The 24672-nt window shown below is 43.4% G+C and overlaps 1 protein-coding gene across 12 annotated transcripts in view; it reads right to left on the bottom strand.

Moving 5' to 3' along the window:
• The window catches only part of TENM2 (teneurin transmembrane protein 2), a 1291685-nt gene that overhangs the window by 172545 nt on the left and 1094468 nt on the right, over window positions 1-24672 (bottom strand). For all 12 annotated transcript variants that reach the window (XM_060634955.3, XM_060634958.3, XM_078446587.2 and 9 more), the window contains 2 exons: window positions 9151-9346; window positions 2206-2307 (listed from right to left, as the gene is read on the bottom strand). In XM_060634955.3, coding sequence (XP_060490938.2) covers window positions 2206-2307; window positions 9151-9346 — 298 coding nt within the window. The remainder of the gene's footprint in view (window positions 1-2205; window positions 2308-9150; window positions 9347-24672) is intronic.

Here is a 24672-nt window from a genome sequence, read left to right as displayed (position 1 = left end):
GCCCGTCTGCAAATGGATTTAGAGCGAGGAGTTCTTAAATGGCTGAGGTACTTAGGGCTGAAAGGCCAGTAACTGGATGTGCTGCCAGAGCACACATGGTTTTTAGGATTAATAATACATCGATGTGTGTCAGTGTTAATATACATTTACAGCTCATGGGCCATGCAGCGGAGGGCTCAGCCCATTTGCAGCCACATATGAAAGAACTGTCCTGTCCTTCCTTTCATTAATGTCTTCACTCCTAGGAAAATTAGATTACGCAAGAAAGGCCATTCAAGCAGTACTGAGGTTTTCCCTCCTTTCCAGCATTCACAAGGAAAAGCGTTCAGTGCAGTGAAGCCTTGTGTCATCCACCTTCCCCTATCACGGTGCCTCAGAACCTGGCCAAGCAAAGCACTCAAGGGTCCACGGTCTACTTGGTGATGTGCCCACATGCCACTTGGTAGAGTATGCTGAGGCTTCTTGCTCTGCTTCCCTTTTGTATCTGACAAGTTTACCAAAACTTTCACATTACTTAGTGATGGAGGATATGTCTGTAGGTGGTATCATTTAGGGATTGGGCTCGTGCATGTGCAGCCAAATCCAGAATTTCAAGCACAAGGAAGTCCTCTTCGCTTATCACTCAGCACTCAGAAAGCTGGGAATCACAAATCTTTGGAATACTGTGAATGTTTGAAATGCAATTTTCCCCAGCAATTGTGGTGAGAATGGGGAAAAGGAGTGGCGCTAGTTAGCATTTACAGAGTAGCTTTATTAATAAGTGCCTCTCTCTCTGAGCATCAAGGCAGGATGATGGTCTTTTAATGAGGGGCACATAAAAATAATGAAAAGATTGTTTAAATATATAAATAAATACAGTGTGATATACATCAATTAAAAATGGTAAACATAAACTCTTAGAGGGATCACACCATGTTCTGCTAAGAGCTTTGGGTGTGTTTGCCTCATACCATCCTCACAATGAACTTGTGAAGAAACTCTGCACTTTTCCAGAGGAGGAAACTGAGATTCAGAAATGTGAGATCACTTGCTCAAGGTCACAGAGACACTCAGTGGTGGAGCTGAGATTCAACTCAGAAATGTCTGACTCCTCAGCAAGGGTTCTGAACCTCTTCCTCATTGCTTTCCACACTGGGATATGACCTGCTGGTGGGTGAGGAATCAGCATAGCTGGTTTTTTTTTCTTTAAAGTTTATTTATTTTGAGAGAGAGAGAGAGAGAGAGAGAGAGAGCACGCGCGCCAGAGAGAGAGCGCCAGAGAGAGTGAGCAAAGGAGGGGCACAGAGAAAGGGTGAGAGAGAATCCTAAGCAGGTTGCACGCTAACAGTGTGGGGCTTGATCCCACAAAGTGTGAGATCATGACCTGAGCTGAAATTAAGAGTTGGATGCTGTGCCATCAAGATGCCCCAATCAGTGTAGTGGGTTTTAAGTGGTGTTTTTAGAAGATGAAATAGAAAAGAAGCATGGAGTGAAGATAAGTGTAGTTTTGTAAAAGGTTAATTTTAATTTTATATTTGTATTTACCTAGAATATATACATGTGTGTGTGAGTGCGCACAACATATCGGAAAAGGGTGAGAAGCTCTGCTTTCTCTTACACTTGCCTTTGACAGAGACACTTGAAGGTTATGCTCAAGGTCTTTTGCAAGCTAGGTATGCAGCCCCTAAGTCCCCTGGTTTTGTGAGAGTCATTTTCTCTTATATTACCTTTCCCCCAAGAATCCCAGGGACGCAGCAATTCTGTGCAAAGGAGTGTAGATAAATTAATAATACAATTTAAAACCGATTCCACCAAGATAAATAGCGCTTCCTAGATTAAGAGTGTAGCTGGCCAGAATGAATGAAATTTACTAACCCTGAGATGCTTAATCTTCCATTACACAGAAGTTAATGATTATAAGAAAGGAGTGATGGTAATTCACTTTTGCTTTTACAGGAAATCCAACCATCTAATTTTTAGCAAATCTTTCTTCTCAGCACACCTCGATGCCAAGGATAACCTCCCTGCTCTTCTAGGTAAATTGGCCAATTGTCATATATTAAAACCTGCTCCTTGCTAAAGGGTTAGGTCTTCTAGCATGCATGGGCTTACAAGTTGTCCCAGTGGAATTCTGGAGGGCATGTGGGCTTCTTTGGTACCCCCTCGCCCCCTCAAAGAAGTCTATGTCTTGTTATCCAACCATAGCAGGGAAGGAGTGGTAAGTACCTTTAGCACAGTCTGCTCCTAGAAATCCTGGGAAGCAGTGACATAGCCCGGACACACATTCGCCATTCCCGTGGCAGTTACGTGGACAGTCTTGCACTGAATCTGAAAAAGAGAGAAACTTAGCAACTACCCTTTCCTCTGTTTGCTGATGAAGCAATTTGGTAATCAGTTTTGAAGACCAGTGGTAGTGTCCTCAAGTGCCCACGGGGGACCGGTAGCGAGCGTGAGTGAGTGGAGGGAATGGGAAATTAAAGGGATGAGGGCAATGTGGACAATGCATGGAAGTAACCACTGCTCTCTATCTGACTAACACCCAGGCAGGAATGCAGGGTTAGTATTGCTGCAACATCTGCTTTTTCAAAAGAAATGACTTATTTGGATTTAAAACCTGAAATTTCCCATGTCTGAATGTTGACAAGCTTAAAACATCATGAATGTTGTCCCCTTCCCTCCCTGTGCCCCCTACCTGCCCCCTGCCCTTTCAGGCTATCAATCTGAGATTTGGTATGACATGTGGGATATCAGCCTTTAGCCTCAGATAACGGGGAGGAGTCTCCAAATGACAGTGGTGGTTCCTGATCTCAGGTTTGTAGAGTAAAAAAATTCCTTGCTTTAAGGAAAGAAAAATCCAAATGTGTAAGACTGACCAATTTAGGTACGGTTTTGGATCCATTAAATAGTAGGTTTTAGGTCATACAAAAGTCCTTTTATGCCTACCTTTTGCAGATCTTATTTTTCATGAAAATCAATTAGTTCCCATTTGTTCTAACCAGCATAGCCATCTTATTTCATGATTTACTTTTCTATGCATACTCTTAAGTCATAACTTCAAAGGGATCATTTTGGAACTTTTTCATGTTAACTTAGGTCTACACAGATGAAGACATACTCTTAAAATTATTATTATTATTATTATTATTATCAACCTCATTTTTTTTTTTTGCCTTAAATTAAAATAAACACACTTAGACTTTCAGGTGCCAAATTACTAAGATGATGAAAAACACAAGCCATCATGGCCAGAATGTGACCTTTACCCAACCCTTGGGGAGTCAGGGTCACTGACCTGGTGGATGTTGCATGAAAGACTATCAAGTAAGACCGTTCCTAATGGAGTAACCTGAGAGTGGTAAAGAAGGCTTTTCCTTTAAACCAAATTTTCCAGTTACTCCCACTCTGGACTGAAAAGCAAAATTGTGCATACTGCTTTCTTTCTAGTGTTTCCCTTCCTAGTCCTCTTCTTCCAGAACCAAGCTGTAGTTGGTTTCTGGCACTCTGAGGAGAACTCAATGAGTGTATTTGCTTTTATGAAATCAGGTAAAAGACTACAGACTCCATCAAGCCAATTTCTTGAATGTTTATCAATTAACGCTTCAGGTTGAAACTCCTTGAGGTTGGCTCTGTGGGTGGGCTGAGAAACATCCAAGTGGCTACTGATTTCCATTTATTCATCATACATGCATTCATTCAAGAAGCTTTAGGTTGAATCATGAAATAGCCACTTCTGCAGGTCAAAAATCAGCAATTTCACATGGTTTGGGGAGACAGTTCTCCATGTCTCTAATCCTCCATATGCGTTTCTGAAGGTCTTGTGAGCTGACACACTGCCTTAGTTTTGGACTATCTTTTCAAGGTTGTCTGCACAGTGAACCACGTTGGAAGACAGATATAGTGTCTTTCTCCAGAGCAAAGGGCAGGTTTACTTACTGTCCAGTATAATAAAGATAATATTTCCCTCTAGAGCAAAGAACAGGCAGGCTCACTGCCCATTCTGAGAGACTCAGGTGTAATAAACTCAAGATTTCTTTTCTGTGATGCAACCTATTGCATGTGCGGGTATCACGGGCCCCTGTTCGTGTAGCCCTGTGGGAACTGGGGCTTGGAGGACCAGCACACATACTAATATCTGGATATTGCATTGTTCTGAGTGATAAAGGCCCTTGTCTCTGACCCAGGAGTTTCATGCCTTTTGATAATATCTATGAAATTGTGGCAAGCTAACATGTTAGCTTACAATTAGGGTGAGCTCTTAGACCTGTCATATTCTTGAAGTATGGTTCACTTTATTAACTAAACAACTATTCTATGCGAGGCACTGTAAAAGGCATTGGTGAATACAACGGTAAATAAGACAGGGAAGGTCCCTGCCCTCATATAACTTTCACTGTCGTGGAGAATACAGGTCACACCCCCCCCCCCCAATATATCAACAAATAAAACAAGTAAAAGTTGTGATAAGTACTTTGAATAGAATAGGATACTTTGATAGGGAATAGCAGGAGGAAGATACTCAGGGAGGAAGGCCAGAAAGGCCCTCTCCATTCCATGCAGGTGATATTTAAGGGTGAGCTGAGATAGGCAAGTGAAGAGCTAGTAACAAAGTATTTCATATAGTAGGAATAGCTTATGTAAAGGCCCTGAGGTGGAAAATAGCAGAACTGATCCAATGTGGCTGGAGGGTAACAAAAAGGAAGGGAGTGACATGAAATGAGTTTGGAGAGGTCCAGGCAGGGGGTCAGATCATATGGGGCCCTGTAGGTCATGCAGATAGTTGGATTCTTTTCTGTGACCCATGGGAACAAGCAGTTTTCAACACAGAAATAACACTGTCCACTTTGCATTTTAAGAAGTCACCCCAATAGTGAGGTAGAGATTGCTTCTCCCTCGACCAGCATCCAGGTCTGGGAATGGTTTGGTACAAACTGACACTGCTGAGGGGAACCTGGGTGGCTCAGTCGGTTGAGCCTCTGACTGTGGCTCAGGTCATGATCTCATGGTTCTTGGGTTCAAGCCCCATGTTGGATTGTGTGCTGACAGCTCAGAGCCTGGAGCCCTCAGATTCTGTGTCTCCCTCTCTCTCTGTCCCTTGCCTGCTTGTGCTTTGTCTCTCTCTCTCTCTCTCTCTCTCTCAAAAGTAACTAAACATTAAAAAAAACAAACCCTGACACTGCTGAGCTCAAAGCACCCTGTTTCCAAACCTACCAACTTTAGAGATAAGGCAGCAGAGGTCGAGGGAGCTCTTTGCCACCAGAGTCTCATGCAAAAGGACGGAGCTCTTTGCTGCGCTGGAGGACCTCTCTTGCTCTTTAGCTGAGGTATTTATCCTTAATGTCAGTTTACAAAATACCTAGCTCCTGGATATCTTCCTTCCCCATCTTCTCTCAATCAAGGAGGTTTTTATATCCATTTCTGTGTTCCTGTAATTCCCACAATCACCCTTTCATGGTGTGTGTCTTCTCTCACCAGGCTCCATGAGGAACAGACCAGATGTGAATCATTCATTGAGGTATTCTCAATGTACACAGCAGGTCCTTGGTAAACAGTTGTCAAAGTGTGTGCATGCATGTGTGTGTGTGTGTAGGAGGGTAGGAGAATCCAATATAAGCAAAAGCTGTAATGATGAGTACTTTTCATTGCATTTTCTCAGCATTTCTACAGTTTTGGAGAGAAAAAGCAATCGCATGGTGCTGTTGAAATATAAAAGGAACCCACACTTTCAGTCCCCCTTTTGCAACACCGGATTAAATAGTACTGTTGTGATATTATCAGGTTTCCTTTCTGTCAGCCTGGTTTAAGTTTTCTTGAGGAACAATGGCAGGTGCTGACAGGAAGCCCAGGAAATGGGGTTTTTACATAGGCAGAGGGTGGCCTCTAGTAAATCTGCACCGCACTTTAAGTATACCACTCTGTTGTCCCCTGAGATGAAACTCATTTCTGAAAGCAGCTGCTTCTTTCCAAAACACATCAAAAGACTTCCCTGAGTCAAAGGTATATTTAGTGTGATCACTGGTTGACACCCGTCTAACATTTTTCCTTCTGTTTCATATCGCAGGGGCTTTCGGCGCTCCTGGCTGCTCTTGACGGAGAACATTCTGATAATAGGTATGTGTGGGAAAACCTCTGAACAAAATAAAACACTATTCTTTTCCCTGCATTTCAAGCCAATTACTATCATTGCTCTATCAAGATGTCTGCCCAATTATTAGGCCGATTACCTTTGACTTTCTGTTTGAGCTACAGTCCAGACAAGAGAAATCCTCTGGGGAGAACTGCTATTCTCATCTCTGACAGGGGAATGAGGGTAATGGCCTGGGGGAAGGGCATCTCACTACCACAACGTCTGTGTCTATATGGATAAAGGAGAGGGAAGGCAGAAGCCATTACTAGATAATCTGGCCCCCAGAAAATTTGCTGTGCAGTGGGAAAGGGATTTATGTGGCTGGAATCCAAAGCAATCCAGTGGTTAAGAGCACAGGCTCTGGAATGTTTGGATGCTGACTCCACCCTGGATTAGGGTGTATGACCTTGGGCAAGTTGTTTAACTTTTCTCAGTGGTGGCTTCTCCACTAGAAGATAGAATACTGGAGGTACCTACCTCACATGACTACTCTATGGGTTGACTGGCCTAGTACTCCCAGAGGGCCTGATCCAGAGGTGAGCGTATTGTCAGAATTCCATAAATGTGTACTTGTTTTCGTTATTAGCCATTTCACTGAGTCCTTGTAGACACCAACTAAGCCAGCTGCTGTTTATGGCACGTGGTTTTATGTTTGTACTAAACCTTTTGAGTATAAATATAAGGTGACAAAAAATATGTAATTTCTCATGTTCTCTCTTTTTTCTTCTGCGAGAGAGTGAGTGGGGAGAGGCAGAGAGAGACAGAGAGTGAGAGAGAATCGCAAGCAGGCTCCACACTGTCAGCTCAGAGCCCGATGCGGGGTTCAAACTCACGAACCATGAGATCATGAACCTGAGCCAAAGTCGGATGTTCAACCAACTGAGCCACCCAGGCATCCCTCTCATTATGTTCTTAAACTTAAGATTGCTTAAAAAAATTAATGTTTATTTATTTTTTGAGAGACACACAAAACTAGCAGTGGGCGTGGGGGTGGAGAGAGACAGGGAGACACAGAATCTGAAGCAGGCTCCAGGCTCTGAGCTGTCAACACAGAGCCCTACACAGGGCTTGAACTCACAAACCATGAGATCATGACCCGAGCCGAAGGTGGACGCTCAACCGACTGAGCTACCCGGGTGCCCCGAGATTTCTTTTAATCTCAACAACTCAAACTACTTTTTTCCTCTTGTGAGCTGGTTTTTATCTAACAACTCAAACTACTTTTTTCCTCTTGTGAGCTGCTTCTCTCTATCCCCCATTGGTATGTAATCTGATGCTGGAAATTTTCTGTCACTGAGGAAGACGTTTTCCAGTGGCTTCCATGATACAAAGTTTATAACATTAGTTTAGAGCAGGGGTTGGCAAACATTTTCTGCAAAGGGACAGAAAGTAAATATTTAGGTTTTGTTGGCCAAACTGTCTCTGTTGTAACTACTCAACTCTGTTGTTTTAGCTGCCAGAGACAATATGTCAACAGATGAACATGGCTGTGCTCCAGAAAAACTTTATTTATAAAAGCAGGCAGTGGGCCAGACTCAGTCCATGGGCTACAGGGTGTCAACCCCTGCTTTAGACCATTTGGCTAGTCCTGATAGGACCAATTTTTCCTTAGCAGAGGGAATAAGGTTTAGCTGTGATGCTATGGTCAATACCAAATCCTGATTTTATACAATTTGGAAGTTGTGGCTATGGATAGCAAACTGCCACCTGCATTCTAGGTTGGCTTACATAGATCTTTCAAGAATCAAGGGACCCCTCAGAGAAATCCGTGTGGCCAATAGAGAAGTTCTGAAAATGCAGTCACTAGAAAAAAACAGCTGTACAAGATGGGCTCCTAGAAAACCATCAGCTCTCATTCAGTGACTACTAGCTCCATTGTAGACACGGTCCATATGTAAAGTCACATCATCCTTCCCTTCAACGACACAGTTATTACATTTTCACAAATGAAACTGAGGCTCTGGGAGGTAAGTGACTTTCCCAGTTAGGAGGTAGGAATGAGAAGCTGGGATTTAATCCTCCATTACCAGGTCTTTCCTCATGACACTACCTTATCGAGGCTTCTCCAGTGAACCTCAGCACGCCCAGCTAAACACGTTGGAGACAACATGCAGAAAGGCCCAGAAGGCCATGCCATTTCTACCATGTCTACATCCTGGGACCTGGAAGACTCAGTTTTCTGAGCCTCAGTGTATTCCTCTGTGAAAGGCGTCTAACACTGCCCCAATTCACAAATGTTCTACCCAGGATCTGTTATCTTCGTCAGGATAAAAACCTGATGACAAAATAGATATAATGAAAATATCTGTGTCTTATTTAATTGTTAAAATCCTTCAGGTTTGCTTTGGAAAACTTTGTAAAATCTTCTCAAACTAATGGCCCTTTCAGGGGTTTATAAGCACATATAAGAGGAAATTTTGAATACAACCATAGCTTCTCCTGTGAAAGCTAATAAAAAAAAAACAAACAAACAGGGCTAAAACATGCCAAAAGTGACAAGTGCTTAATTATGAGATTTACCTACATGGGAACGAAGATACAGTTTTTTTCCTTATGTCTATATCCTTTTCTTGATTTATTTTTATGGCTTTTTAAAACTTTTTATTTTGGGCTTTCCTGGATTTTTAAGAGAAATTCTGAGCTGACGTGAATGGTCTGTATTTCTTGGCTCCAGTGCATGTTTAGAGATTTATAGACTTTGTGTTATTTGATTCTCACAAGAGCCCTATGGCATGGGTCCTAGTTCTATCTTACCATGAGGAAACTAAAGCTTGCAAAAGTCTAACAATTTGTGTAGGTTGTGTGGCCAGGACTTGAGCCAGTCTGTCTGATTCAAGCTATTTACCACAACTGGATCCTGTAGTCAGTCTTCCCATTTTAATCAGGGCTAGTTTTAGGTGAAAGATACTATGAGGTCTAACTAAGGGATTCTGGTTTGGTTTCTCATACAGTAGAAACTACATTGGAAGATGTGCCTTCTACAGAGAAACCCAGAACATTTCCGTTCTTCCCCTTGTGGCATATCACCTCAGAGACCCCACACCTACCTAAGACAACAGTGTTGAAGGAAACCATCTCTTTGTCTTTGCCATCATTGTAGAAGGCCAAGTGCCACAGGCCCACATCCAGGTACTGTACAAACACGGCTTCATTTTGAACGAGGGTCTGTATGCTCCGGCGTTCCCTGGGTGACTCAACCACACTCCACTTCTCCTTCCCATCCAGACGTTCCATGAAGTCATACTAGGGTAAGAAGAGAGAGTGCCATGTGTGAAAGAGGTTAAAGATCTGGTCTCATGACTAGTACCTTCCCCTCCCAGCCCATTAGTTAACTGAGGAATGTTTGAGCACATTTTACTATGAGCTCATCCAGTAAAAGAAGAGTCACAGAAGTTGTAATAATAAGCCACCATTTATTATGCTTATAATCATTGCTAATAATTTTATTTCTATAAGGCTACAATCCCTTTTCTGCAGTTTGAAATCCAAAAAGCTTTAAAGCCCAAACTTGGATCATTCTTTGTGTGTGTGTGTGTGTGTGTGTGTGTGTGAGAGAGAGAGAGAGAGAGAGAGACAGAGAGAGAATTGGTCTAATCACTACTAGGTTATATAATATCTAGTATGTGCCAAGTATAACTTTTTTATAATTCTCCAAATTCTGGATTCCAAAAATCATTTGGCTCCCCAAGAATTTCAGATAAGGAAGCATAGACCTATGTTACCGGGTACAACTTACTGATCATTTACCAAGGGAAGGTGGAATAGAAGATTAGTTAAGAATGAGGGTTGTGTTCACTATATTGTATACCTGAAACTAATGTAACATTGTATGGAAAATATATTTTAATTAAAAAAAAAAAAGAATGATGGTTGTGTAGCCAGACTATCTGTGTAGCCAGAATCAGGCATTAGCTTCACCCATCTGTGTCTCAGTTTCCCTATTTACAAAATTGAAAATAATAGTACCTATGTTATAGGTTGTTGTGAAGAATAAGCTAATATTTAGAACAGTGCCTGGAGGAGAGCAAACACAAAATACATGTTAGCTAGCCAGCTATCATCATCATCATCATCATCATCATCATCATCACTGTCATCATTTCATTCAATTCTTGCAAAAATCCTAAAGATAAGTACTATTTGTATCCTATTTTACAGATAAGAAAACTGAGGCTCAGAGAAATCAAGCAACTTGTCAAAATCACACAGCCACTAAGTGACCAAGTAAAAATTTAGACTTAGATCTCTCAGATAAACCAGCAATTAAATATTATACTGTTTCAGTGGAAACTGGGCTCATAACTAGAAGGGATCAATGAGAGATAAAGTAGTCAGTGAAGGCTACCAAGATGAGGGGAATGGGGAGCAAATGTAACCCAAGAAAGCCCTGTCCTAGAGAATGGTGAAATACTCTGGTGGGCAAGTTGGAGCCACTGATGATACGTGAGCAGTGACTGATGCAATGGAAGGAATGTTTTGAGGAATTCATTTGCAGGCAGGATACGAAATGTTCTAGAGGGGAGGATGAAAAGAACCAGGTCAGTTGGGAAATTATTGCAGAAATCCAAATATGACGTGACAAGGGTCTTGATTAGGATGGTCAATGAGAAGAAGAGACAACTTTGGAGGAAAGTTTTTAAGAAAGAAGGGACACTGTTCGACCATGGGCTGGACAGAGAGGATGAAGGAAAAGGAAGAGAGGACACTAATGTCTCTTACTTGACAAGAAAATCGATAAGACCCCTGTAGAAATGGTCTAATCTTGTGAACTCTTCAAAATCACAGCACAGAAAAGTCAGTTGCTCTGTGACTTCCAGAGAACATTCAAAAGTGTAGGTCCCTAGCAGATAAAAACCACCACTGTGGGATTAAGCTTTCTCTCACCCCTTCCCCTCCATAAAAAGGATTTTATAGGTTACAGACATTTACTATAACCTCTTTCATGAAGCTCATAGAATTAAACTTCAGGAATCTATTAATGTGACTTCCCCATCATTAGGATTGCCAGTTTTTCCCAACTGAAACATTATCATTGAAAACAAAAGAGTCTGTAATTCTAAGCACAAAGACTTTACCATCGGACAAACCTGGGTTTGAATTCTGACTGCCTTTTGCTATTGTTTAAAGTTGATCAATCTGCTTTTAGACTCTTCCTGGTTTGCACATTAGGGAATAATGATACTCAACTTTTGGGCATGTTTTAAGGATGACATGACATAATGCTTAGGGCAGCATCTTGAAGGAGTAACAATTTTACTAAGTACCTCATGACTATGAGAAACTTAATGGCAAATTAGAATGATCAGAGAAGTACCTGGTTCCAGTTTTTCCATCTGGGGGCTGGAGATGGTCATTGCTTAGGAAGTGAAAATCTCCCCATCTCGGAGAAAACAAGTATTTGTATTTAGCTTTTCTCTACCCTGTATCCCATTGGTCACACCTGTCTTTATGGGATAAAATAAATGATTTGAGGTGATACAACAAACCAATGCTTCTTTTGGAGACCTCTGTAACCAAAGCATTTGTTCCTTAGCAACCTCGTAAATGTCCAACTACCCAGACCCATGTCTACAAATTGCTGTCAGCCAGAGTAATGAGTGTAACTTCCTTGGTGCTGAGGTGAGAAGAATATACTTCATTTGGGGCCCATGATATCACCCCCATGAGGAAAAGTTTGGGGAAGGTGATTACTTGTGTGGGGGCCATTGCTCACGATTAATTTGGACATTAGTCATCTCTTGCTGAACTGGCTGGCTGGCCGGCCAAGAGCACTGAAATGGGTTAGGACCAGAAGCAGTTCTAGCTGTCCAACCAATCAGATTACTCTGGGAAAAGGTATGTGTCAGAGGAGAGAGAAGGCATCTATTTGGCTGGCTCCTCTGAGTCACTCCAAAGAAGCATGGAGGGCAGTTTTCATTTAAGGAAGAATCTGCAAGCCAGGGGCTGTCAAACAGGGCAGTGGGACATGTGGATGTGATACAATACAATGCCTGATGTGCTTCAATCCTGTACCCTCTATTGTACTTTGCTTTTTTCAAAGCACTCCTCACACTCTACAATCATACAGCTTATTTTTATGTTTATTGTCAGTCTACTCAGGAGAATGTAAACCCCAGGAAGGTGGGAGGGGGAGGGGTTTGCCTGTCTGCTGGAGAGGTTAAGAGGACTTCTGAGCTAGACTACCTAGGGTTAGAATCCTAGCACTGCCACTTACTTGCCATGACACTCACACAAGCTATTTAAATTCTCTGTGCCTCAGTCTCCTTATCTTTAAAATGGGGACTATAATTGTGTCTATATCAGAACATCGTTGTAAGGATTAAGTGAACCAATTCATGTCAAACGCTTAGAACAGTACTTTGTGCATGGTACACATGCCCCAAGGCTTCAGTTATCATTATCATAGTTCACTGCTCCATCTCACTGATCTCAAGCAGAGTCTGATCAGTAAATATTAAATATCAAATTAATAAAATACTAAATTTGTAAATGAATCCCACTGAAAAGCAACAAAATTGGAATGTATTCAAGGTTTTGTCTCTAATAATAATCACTTGCACTCCCTAATGCACTGTATTGAAAGAAAGAGGACAGGATAGAGTTACAGACAGCACGGCTGAGTTGTGGACCACCTGGCCATGCAGGACATGCATGCAATGGGATGTTGTGGTGGTTGCACATTCCCATAGATCAAGATTTGAGAGTTGACTGTAGGAGGCCATGATGACATCCCGTTCCCAAATGTCAGCGGGGTGTTGTACAATGCCTGCTTTCCTTCTCAGGACTTCCCTTGTTCCTTCTCTTGTCTTCCCTTCCCACTTTGACACTGTTTCTTAGTGCCCACTGTGGTAGTGATTGCTGATCATTGTCTACATTGGGGCTCTCACTCTTTTTCAGCCTTCTTGCTGCCTGGTGGGGAGCACATGGTGGTTTTCCAGTCAATGGTATATAAGCTGTGGGATGAGTTCCACTTCCAGACCCTGTCATAAAACATCCTGTGCAACTTCCTACTTGCTCTCTCTTCACCCCTATCTGCCTCTGGAGGGTGCCAGAGCACCTTTACAGCCCAGGATGGTGGAGCCACATGCCAGGAATGGCCTGGATCTGAGCATGAGCCCTTGGAGGAAGGCTGAAGTCACGACATGAGCAAGCAATAAACACTTATTACACCAAGCCAATGAGTTGTTGAGGCTTCATTGTTACTTCAGCAGAACCTATCTTGATGTCATGCTTCTCTTTGTTCCCTGTTACTCCCCAAGGTCATGGTGGGTTCCCGCATATTTGCCATGGAGTCAAGCCCCAACCTATTTTGTGTGGGGTGTCTGTTTACCCCACTTTGCCCAGGAGTGTCCTAATTGACACTTCTTGTTCCTCCTTTCACTATAGAAAGTGCTCCAGTCTGGAATACATAGTTACCCTACTCACAGGTGAACAGGCACTAAGCAGCATCACAGAGCACCATTTATCATTCCTGTAACTTTGGGAAGGTTGAAGGCTGGTAGCACAAAGTGGATCAATGCAACCAAATGCAGAGACTGCCTTCTAGGGTGGGGAATGCAGGAGCTCAGTGAGAAGCTGGTTTGCAGGGAGGCCATCTAGTCTAGGAGAGCCTCTGCTCTCTCGGATTCCTAGACTGCAGGCTGGCCAGCTTGCTTGGCAGCCTGGCTGACACTAGAAGGAGGCCATTTTCCAAAGGCACAGGCCCTGGCCAGAGTTTCTTTTTCATGACCCAGCACTGAGGATTGATAACTTAGGCTTGGTACCAGGGACATCTGTCTCCTCTGTTCCAAGACCTCATCACGATCAGTCCTGGATATAGGGATGCTCAGGAGATCATGCTGTGCTTGGTTGACTAAGAGGTTGCTTTATAGCACATTCTATCTAATAGATTTGCAGAAGCCCTGGAAGAGATTAGGAGGCACATGACCAAATCTCGGTAGGGGGTGTACGTGTGCATGGGCTGGCTGTGGGAGGAAGCCTGTCTCCCAAGTTAGCTTGTCTCTCTTGACTTGGCAATAAAGCCACCCAGAGGGTGATAGCACAACAGCCCAAATAAACACCCCCACCACCCCCAAGTTCTCTATTTTTCCTTGGCCTTTGAAAAATAACCTATGTCAGCATTCAACGTGAGGGCTATGCCTTTGAGTCATCAGTCATACCAAAAGTGGCATGAAAATGCAACTTTTACGAGCACTGGAAAGGCAAAAAAATAAACCACAGCAAATATTTGACTGATCCAATTATAAATCTCCCCTACTTCTTGGCAGAGACCAAGGAGGAATGGTAATTAAGATAACTTAGTGAGTTTGCAGGAGGAGCTGCAGGAGAGAGAAAAGGAGGCAGGACCATCGAGCAGGGCCTGTCACTCTCCCAGAAGGGAGAGCATCCATAGGCAGGGAGTGCCGCCAAGAGATGCTTCTGGAAGCCACACAGATACACACCTGCCAAGGAGGGCAAGGTTAAAGACAGACTCATTGCCCTTCAGGAAGATGTTATTACTGGGTCCAGGACCCTGAGTAGGGGGAAAATAACTTCATTGCCATTTGGAATGTCTGCTTGCTGAGGGTCGATGTGGACGGGAAAAGCAATAAATGTTGACATTTCCCACGGACAGCCTCCCTTGCTCCGTGCTGGCAGCGTCCCTGGCCTCTCAACGTCTGATGTTGATTCTACCTCAGATGGCAGGGCATGCTCAGCAGTTGGTAGGATGGCAGGGAAGCAGCGTGTGTGAGTGAGGGCTGCTTGAAGCCACATTACCACAGGGTCTCTGGTTGCATCCAGGGACGAGTGGTAGCAGTGGGTCACTCACAAGGGCCTGTTCATCTCCTGCCTCCAGCCAGGTCTGTGGCAAAGTGTGCCTGGCTGATTCCTCATTCAAGCTCAGCACAAGTTCTTTTCTCTCCTTCAAAGAGGCTGAGTGCTGAGGGGAGTGTGGAAGGATGACAGCAGCAGGGCCCTGCTCCAGTGGGGGCTGGCTTCCCTTTACGTGGCCCTGCCCGTCTTGGTTAGGATGCCATTGCACTTCCCACTTCCAGTGTCCAAGTCACTGAACCAGATGCCGCTAGGCCCAGATGTATGCACTGCTGGGGCCGCTCGTCCACCCTCTATGAGAAAGAACCCCTAGATTCTGCAGGGACACAGCACCTGGATTTGCTGACCATAACAATGCTCTGTGCAATACTCCACAGGTAAGGATCAAGCAGACTAAAGATAGAGAGGATCCAAGCACAGAGTACGGGAGGGCGCACCTACGTGGGTGGAATCCCTGATTCTTCTATCACATGTCTTCCTGCAGCAGTGGGAAAAGTAACCATCAAAAATAAGATCTATCATCTGGGCACTCGCTATGTGCCAGGCATGATGGCAAGTGCTGATATATGTTATCTCATCTCATCCTCCCAGAAACCTTATTTGTATCCCCACTTCTCAGGAGAGAGTAATGGCTGTGACAGGAGTAAAGTAACACACCCAGTGCCACTGACAGTAGCTGGTGGCCAAGCACAGACCTGAACTTGGATTTGCAAGGGTCTTAACAACTACGGGAGGTCACTTCAAGTTTTCCAAGAACTTGGCCTCCAGCATATCTGGTCGTGGGCCTGCTGTGTAATTCTGCTAAAGATGCTGCTGATCAGAGAAGGGACTGGAAGGCAGAGCCCAGCAGTGCTAGGGCCAGACTTGCAAGCAGGTTGAGGACAGGGGATGCCCCACTGGAGTAGATGATAAAGGTAGATAAAGGGTGTCAGAAAAGGTGGGGATGGCTTTGCTGGGTGTTGGCCATCCCTGGTCTATAACCTCCCTTTCCCTACCTCCCAACTTCTTTGTCCCTGTAGTCCAGCCATACTGTTCTCTGTGTCTGGAACATGCCAAACTCATCCCAGACTCAGGGTGCTTGGCAGGAGCTGTTCCCTCTGCCTGGCCTACTCTTCCTCCTGATCTCACACCTGCCTGCTTGTCAGCCCTCTGCCTCAGCACGGCAACTTCAGCTCGGGCGCCCCCAACCCCCATCCCAAATGCCTCTACCACTACTTCTTTTTATCCTCAGCAAAGACGCATCTCTCTTTGAAAAACCACAACTCATTATCTTTTAATTTATAGTCTTCTTGGATACAAGCCTCTGAAGAGTGGGAGACTTGTCTGTTTGACTCACCAGAGCATCCCCAGTGCCTAGAGCAGTGCCTGGCACATGGTTGTTACTCGGTAAAGGTCTTGTGTAATTCAATGACAAACATTTAGTCTCAAAGGAAACGGTGTGGGAGTGAAGTCTATACCAACGCAGTGGAGTTTTGGTGATAGGACCACTGAGAAGATGCAATGTCTGCAGGAAAGGTTTTAGGAAATTTTAGTCAACATTCTGCAGTTTTCTTGTATTTTTATTTGCTAACTGTTCAGATGACACCACAAGGGAACATTTAATGAGGCCAGGCACTGTTCTAAGTGATTCAAATGTACTACCTTATTTGATGCTTACAGTAGCCCTACTGAATACGAATCATTATTCCTCACCTTGCACATGAGGAAACTGAGGCACAGGGAGGTTACTTAACTAGCTCAAGAGTTGGTAAGTGGTGGAGTTTATGTCTACACCCAGGCAGACTGCTCAGAGGGCATTCCCTTAACCCACTGCATTACAGGCTGCTCCATGAAGCAGACAGGCAGCCAGTACCTGGTGTTGGCCAGGCTCGCTCGGCTAGAGGGAGGTCAAAGTGTTATATTCTCTTGTTCCTGGGAAGGAGAAAGTCTGCAATGGGTCAAGGGCAGGAAGGTATGTGGTGACATAATGAGACTCCCAAAGAAGCCCACAGAGCTTCTAGCAGGAGAAGTAGCAGTATAAACAGAAATATATTTGGCACCAACAATGCGTTTCATTTTCTGAATCTCATTTCTTTGGCTCAGAGTATCTCTTCCCTCTCACGAGCAGCTATGTTAAGACAAATTGGGGTGCCTATGGTTTAGGGGGTACCAGCCCATGTGTAACGAGATGAAACAATTGTACTAATATCATTGGGGGAAAACAACCTTTTAACAAACCGCTTAGTGTAGAAAGTAAGAAACCAGGGAACATGGGTGTGGGTAGGACCTTCCTGAAAGGATGAAGGCAGAATCTGCTTGGTTACTGGAAAGAGAGGGAGCTACAGAGAGGTACAGGGAAGGAAGGGTAGAACAGCAAGATGTGGGGGACCCCCTAGGCCACAACACAGCTCCTTCCTGACACTCCCTCCTCACACTCCCAAATCCAAAGGAAAAAGAAAACTAAGGGAAGATGTGACCAAATTTCTTACAGAAACCAGCAAAGAGAGAGAGCACCAGTCCTGGAAGTCAGAGGGCAGGAGAGTGAGGGTCGAGTGATACAAAAGGATTAAACCACCGGGACTCAGGAATCACAGTCAGGCTCACGGGGTGCAGACATACTTAGCCTGGATGTGGCTGGGCAGGGAGCCCTCTGAACATCTGGCTTTACCTGGAACGCCTAAAGTTCCCTAGACTGGGGTTCAGAGAAGAGAAAGATTGGAAGCACAGCTCACAAGCGTGCCTTGCCCAGGCTTTATGTTACAAAGGGAAATGAATGCAAAAATATTGGTGCTTTCAACCAATGCTGAGCACTGACTATGAGCCTAGCCCTGCTCTGGGTACTGGGGGTCCAGCAACAAGTCATGTGGACAAGACTCCTGCCCTCCAAGGGTAGGCACTGCTATGGGCAAATAGAATGCCAGGGGGTGATGAGCTTTGAATAAAAGAAAGAAAGCAAATCAAAGACTTCCCAAATGCTAATCAACAAGTGAATGGACAAATTATAGTTTATCCATATAATTGGAAATCTACTCAACAATAAAAGGAATGAGCCACCGATACCACAACAACATGGTGAATCTTACAGACATGATGCTGAGTAAAAGAGGCCAGACACAAAAGGACACAGGGTTCCCCGTTTATGAAACTCGAGAGAAGACAAACCTCATCTCTAGAAAGCAGATCAGTAGTGGGTTGGGATGAGGTAGGCATGCGGCACAGGAGGCTTTCGAGCAGTGGCAATATTCTACATCATGAGTGTAATGGTGCTGACACAAACACATACAGTTTTTACGTTTTAAGAATCAAACTTAAAGTGTGTGCACTTAGAATGTGTGCATTGAGGGGCGCCTGGGTGGTTCAATCGGTTAAGTGTCCAACTTTGGCTCAGGTCATGGTCTTGCGGTTTGTGAGTTTGAGCCCCGCGTTGGGCTCTGCTGACAGCTCAGAGCCTGGAGCCTGCTTTGGATTCTGTGTCTCGCTCTCTCTCTGCCCCTCCCCTGCTCATGCTCTGTCTCTCTCTGTCTCAAAAATAAACAAAACATTAAAAAATTGTTTTAAATGTGTGCATTGGGTGGCTTGTAAACTATACCTAAATTAAGTTGATGTGAGACAAAGATAGCAGAGTATGTGATAAAGTGTAAAGGAGGATCCAGTTTTAGACTCCCTTGTTAGGAAAGGGCTGAGGGCATGGTGTTTGGGCAGAGACCTGACAAAAGTAAGGAAGGAGCCAAGTTATTACCTTGGGGAGGGACATTCCAGAGAGAGGGAATAACCAATGCAAATGCTCGAGACAGTGAGTTTGGCGTGACAGGGGGAGAGCAGGAGGGCCAGGGTGGTGGGGTGGAGGGAGTAAGGAGGAGATGGCTGGTTAGCCAGCCTGTAGAAGGGTGGTCAGTGACAGGCCATCAGACTACTGAGCCCCTACTATGGACAAGCATTGCTGTGAGCACTGCAGACCTAATGGGCAACCTCATAGGGCTGACATTCCGGAACAACTTCAGATTTTCCTTTTAGCAGTGATGGGAGGCCAGTGGGAGATTTGCAGAGACTGAGTGCTCTGACAAATGGTTATGAAAGATGAGACCAGAGCCTTCTTTGTAATAAGAAGCGAGCTTCTTTCCTGGTGTGTTCATCGTGCCTGGTTCCTAGGAGGGCCCTTTGGGCTTGGCAGTGGCTTTGCTGGTTTGCTGGCTGAAGATAAGCAGATTATGGGTTCTGTCAATTCTCCCCGAGTTCCCCCCCCCCCCCACCATATATCAAGCCTAAAATTGTGGTTTTCAAGTTTCAAAGGAGTATGTTTTGAATGTCTCTGAATGGGGGGTGGTGGTATAGGGGGGATGAAAAATGAATAAAAATAGATTCGTTACCACTACTAAAGGGTGAGTTAGCACTCTCACAACCACTATGGTGAGCATCTCAGCCAGCCTTCTCCTGTAGCTGTTTCAGAGTGGGATTCCCAAGGGAAACAGGGGTAAACCTTAAACAATGAAGCCTGGGCAAGGCAGGGATAATGCACTCCCTGCTGGGTGACCCTTCCTGTGAATTCTTGGAGGGGTCTTAATGCTAGTGCCCACTAGCCACACAAGGGCAGGGCCAGCTCTGCCTTGTCCATTGCTGCAGCACCTGACACATGGCATAGAGCAGGTACTCAGTTAATGTGGGTGGAATCCAATATTATCACGTGCCTTTGGCAAAAACAGTGGCTCTATCTGAAGGCAGGATCTCCCTGGAAGATTGTTAGCCCTTTCATATGAAATTTTTGAGAATAGGGAGGAACAGTTAAAAATTCTAAGTCCTAATCTCCTATTCTCAAGACCTTCCCTCAGTACATAAGAGTGTGTGTTCCTACTCACAAGGGTGACTCAGAGCTTTGTGATGTGTGGACACTTTTTCCTTTGATTTAACATGTGCTCCTAGCTGGGGCTGTGTACATGGCTGTAAATGTGCAACAACTCAACACGGGGTCACAGCCTCTAAACCTCCAAAGGGGCCATCTTCCTCTGTGGCTCCTGGTCTTGTAAGAGCCAGCACTGAGAAGAAAAGCTATGCCATCGTTGGTGAGTGATGGCTCAAGAACAGCACAGCTTCTAAAATGAGGACACTTGTCATGTGAAGCTTCAACACAGTGCCCATAACAAGAGGTATCTTCACTGCCCTCTACTTGAAAAGATCTTTCCTCTTTATCTGCTTAACTTGCCTTCTGAGACTCAGCTTGTGGAACATTTCCTCCAGGAAGCTGTCCTAAAATCCCACATAGGTTACAAGTGGTGGACTATTTTTATGATCTTGAACCTCCTTTACCCAACTCTTTAATAAAAATCACAGCTAACATTTGATTAGTTTATTATACAAAGGGCAAGAATAAACTCTGTAAATGATATATGGCAGCAGCTTCAGGAAACATACAAGAGAGTAGTGTTAGCAGGAGTCATGCTATCCACCTCTCCCATCCCACAGAGAGCTGTGCTTAGACTGGACATGGCTGGAGGCAGTGTGCATTGGGCCCCAGGGGAGGGATCCCAATCCCCTGCCACCTCACATGTTTACAAAATGATTGAGAGGGGACAGAAATCACTCGACTGATGTGGAAGAACCAGATCTTTGCAATCTGGATTAGTAGCTTGAGGAGAACTACAACTCACTGTGTGTGCCCGTGCTGGTTTCTGCCAGAGGCCTCACCATTCTTCCTGTAGAGACTGCTGGTTGCTAAGTTACCTGTGAGTGAGCTGTAAGAGTTGTAGACCAGTCAGATTGACTGATTGATTGATCTCTGCAGGGTGCTTACTATTTGCTAGGCATTATCTCATTTATTCTCACAACCACCTGATGAAGCATAGTCCTCATTTCACAGATGATGAAACTGAATCCAGAGACAGTTGGCCATAAACATTCAGCTACTACATAGCAGAGATAAGATTCCAACCCAGAGCAGGCCAATTCTCAGTTCTTGTTTTCTGCCCCGTCTGCACCTCATGGCCCTCCCTACATGATGCTGCCATTGTTGCTTAACTCATTAGGTCTCCATCTCCTTAATGTCGGGCAAATACCTTTCATCTCTGTATTCCCAACACAGATCACAGACCTTTGGTGAACATTTGTTGAATGCATAGATGAATTGATTTCACACTTTCTTCCCACAAGCTCATGCTCTCTCATCATGCTGCCTTTTGATCCAACCCTGGAGAAGGGTGGAAGGTATTTCTCTGAAGACCAAGTGAGCCACAGTGTAGAGGTCATGTTCAATGAAACTGATGAACATATCAAGGCTATTCCAAGATGCACAAAGCCTCTACCATGAGGCCAGGAAAATGGAGGTTTTAGCTCTCAGTGCCTTGCTGATGTTGAGTTCCTATTTACTGCACATTCTTATCTAATTGTCTTTAGCCTATGGCTTATCAAAAATGTCACATTTGGCTCCTCGCCCTCCCAAGATCAATAGGAGGATCTTCTGGGGGCTGGTTGTGAAAATAAATCAAATATATCTCTGAAGAGAGGGAGTGAACTGGGAACATGTCCAGTCACAAAATGGCTTCCCAAGCACTAAAGAGGAACAGAATCACAGGCACTGGCCAGCTTCTCTCAGGGCATGGTCTCAATCTTTCATCAGGCAGCAGCGTGACCTTGGGCAAGTTACTTCAGCTCTCTGAATCTCCACTCTTGGATCCCTAAGCCAACGATAGTAAAAGCACCTACCTCTGAAGGCCATTAGGAGTCAGGCCAGGCTCATGGTAAGCAATCAATGTCAGCTATTCTCCTGGCTATTATTATTGTTATAAAAGTTTGACATATTGTAAATCCTTTGTGCCAGCAATTCCACTCTTAAGAATTCATCTTAAGGAAATTATTAAAAAAATACATGAACATAAACCTGCAAAGATGTTTACTGTGGTAGGATTATAATGTTGAAAGAGGGAGATTGATTAAAAAAAATTAATCTTTAGAATGGACTACTTTTGAAGCATTTAAAATGAGTTTATGGAAGAATATTTAGATTTAGGAAGATGTTCCCTACCTTTCTTTATGCAAAGAATCAAGGAAAAAACTATGTGTGGTATAATCCTGTATTTGTAAAAATGTTTGCTATATGTGAACAGAAAACTGTCTGGAAAATATACCAAAAAATGTTAATGTTTTCTATTTTTCCTAGCATCATCATATATTGATTTTATAATGAGAAAAACACAAATAAAGGTTATCTTTTTAAAAAATTGAAATTTGTTTTGTTTGTTTGGGGGCTTGTGTTATAGAGGCTTTGGAAAAACACGATAATAGTAACATATCATTTCAGTATGCGGACACAGTTCTAAGTGCCTTATAACGATTGCCTCACTTAAATCTCACAATGATGCTACGAATGTATAATACTATTATCTCCATTTTACAGCTGAGGTAATGGAGGCACAGAGAGGCTGAGTGATGTGTCCAAGGTAACACAGCTTTGAAGTACTAGAGTTTGAAATTCATGACCAGGCAGTCTGGACTGGTCCATACTTTTCTGCCCATGTCTTTCTGTGTTGGGAACAGCAGCATTAGGCACACCACAGAGTATTTATTTAAGCTTTATTTTTGTGTATTTATATATTAAAAAAATTATATTTAAATCTCCACACTGACTTGACACATGCAACAGGGTGTATTATTGGAGGATATTTGGAATTAATGAAAGGCCACTTAAAATGAATGTCCTTAACAAATGGGAAAATGATTAGGCCTTTATCTTGAAGAATGAAACTCTAATTATGAACACCTTCTTTTTCTCTCAGACTTAGGGTAATTCAGGTGATATTAGCAACTATGCTCTAATTGTTAGAATGCACACAAAAAATGTGATGGCAAACTTTTCATTGTCTCTCAGCCTCATTGATTGCAAAACACATCCTGGTTTCAGAGATGTCAAAGATGACCATTATGTGCATCTCCGAATCGATGGAGTACTCGAGAACAATACAGCATCACTTTGGCTTGACTGGTGTAACACAATCAAAAGGGATCTTTCGGTAAACATACTGGACGTCTTTGTCAAATGTCCTAGGACCTCTCTTTATGTTATTATAATCGTCTTCTTGAAGTGCCGATTCTGTCACCTTGTTACTTCTCACTGCCGCCTATTTAGCTATGTTACCTCAGCCAGATCCACGTTTACCAAGGCTTCCCCAGCAAGTTAGAGCAGATCTCTGGCACCACTCTCACGGACCTAGTGAGATCCCCGTTCGGGGCATGAGTTGTAGTTTTATTCTGTCGGGGCTTGCGTTGTGCTCTGTGCAGGCTGCTCCCACCAGAGGGGAGAAAAAAGAAAGGTCTGACGGCTGTACCCTGTATGTACCAGCGCTGCAGCTCTGAACTCTTCCTCAGTTGTTTCACGTGTAAAGTGATGGTAGGCTCCTAATACTGCCTACCTCACTGTGATGTTGGGAGGAGAAAATAATTCATGGGGAACAGTCCCCGGCACAGTGAGCCCCCAGCAAATGCTTTCTATTATTACCTTAACTAGTGTTAAATGGAGATGGAGCTCTGAGTGGAGAACGTTTTTGTAAGTGATCAGGCGATGAATTAATATTTTTGTCTTGTAACAACTTTTGCTTTCCTATGAAACATCCTTAACCTGAAAGAGGCTTCAACAAACATTTTAAAAGCCATTAATTTTTTGTGAAGATGTTGGAATAAAGCTTTCCTTACTATCTCTGACCATAGACTTGAACTTTTCCAGCTCTCATCTATTAGGAAGCTTATTTATCTACACGTGGCTTTCTTTGAAAGCACACTGGCATGCTGTGTGTTTGCTCAGATAAAGTTGTATGAGCAGCTGTACTGGTGGTTCCTGTTCTACCAAATGCCCGACAGAGAAGAAATGCAAGTTTGTGCTAGAAGCTGAAACCAGAGGAGCAATTTCCAATGAACATGTAACATGTCCCATAAAGGTGAGATAGAGATAGAGACAGAGGTAGAAATAGAGACATATTTAGTGAAGAGAGTTTCAAAGCTTATTTTAAGTTTAGGGTCCAACCTCTCTCTTTCTGTATTTAAGGCAAGGGATATGAGTAGTTGTTAGATATCTTAAGCGATTTAGCCTTGAAACTATGATTTCCTATTGTGCCTCTTTCAAGCTTGTGGATCAATTTAACTGAAGAGTATTCAGGGGCTGTAAGGGAAGTGATTAAAGAAAATACTGTTGTATATATATTCATTGTGATTTTTCTCAAAACAGTGCAAACAAAACAAAGTATGTGAATGAATTGAATCTTGAGAGTGACATAAGATTAAAGTCACCATCTATAGCCTCCTAATGCTTGTTTTACTCAAAATAGACTCACGCTTGTCATGGATGCACTTTTCTTAAAGAGAAAGACATTACAACAATTAAGAAAAGTATAAAAAATATGGTAACAAATACTCATACTTGAACCAAAGGAATAAATATTAACTTTTGTCATATTTATTTCCAATCTTTGTGTGTGTGTGCTGGAGATGGGGAGGGAGTTTGCTTTACTGTTAATATTTTATTATGGATAAAAGCAAGGGCTTTTTGAACCTAATTCTCAGTCCTGTTCTCCTCACCTACTCCTAGAGATGAACACCCTCAGGAGTTTATTCTCTCTCCCTGTATCTCTATCTATGTGGCTATATAGAGAGAGTTTTTCTATTATGCATATAATAAACATACATATACTGAGATTAACATAGTAAATATGGATTTGAACTATACACTATATTTATGCTAATAAAACCATCCAAACTTTTATCCATTTTATTCATGGGGTTCTATACCTGATCGCACTAGA

Source organism: Panthera onca, chromosome A1 (genome assembly GCF_046562875.1).
Source record: "Panthera onca isolate mPanOnc1 chromosome A1, mPanOnc1 haplotype 2, whole genome shotgun sequence".
Classification (NCBI taxonomy): domain Eukaryota; kingdom Metazoa; phylum Chordata; class Mammalia; order Carnivora; family Felidae; genus Panthera; species Panthera onca.
This window is presented reverse-complemented; position numbering and strand designations above follow the sequence as displayed.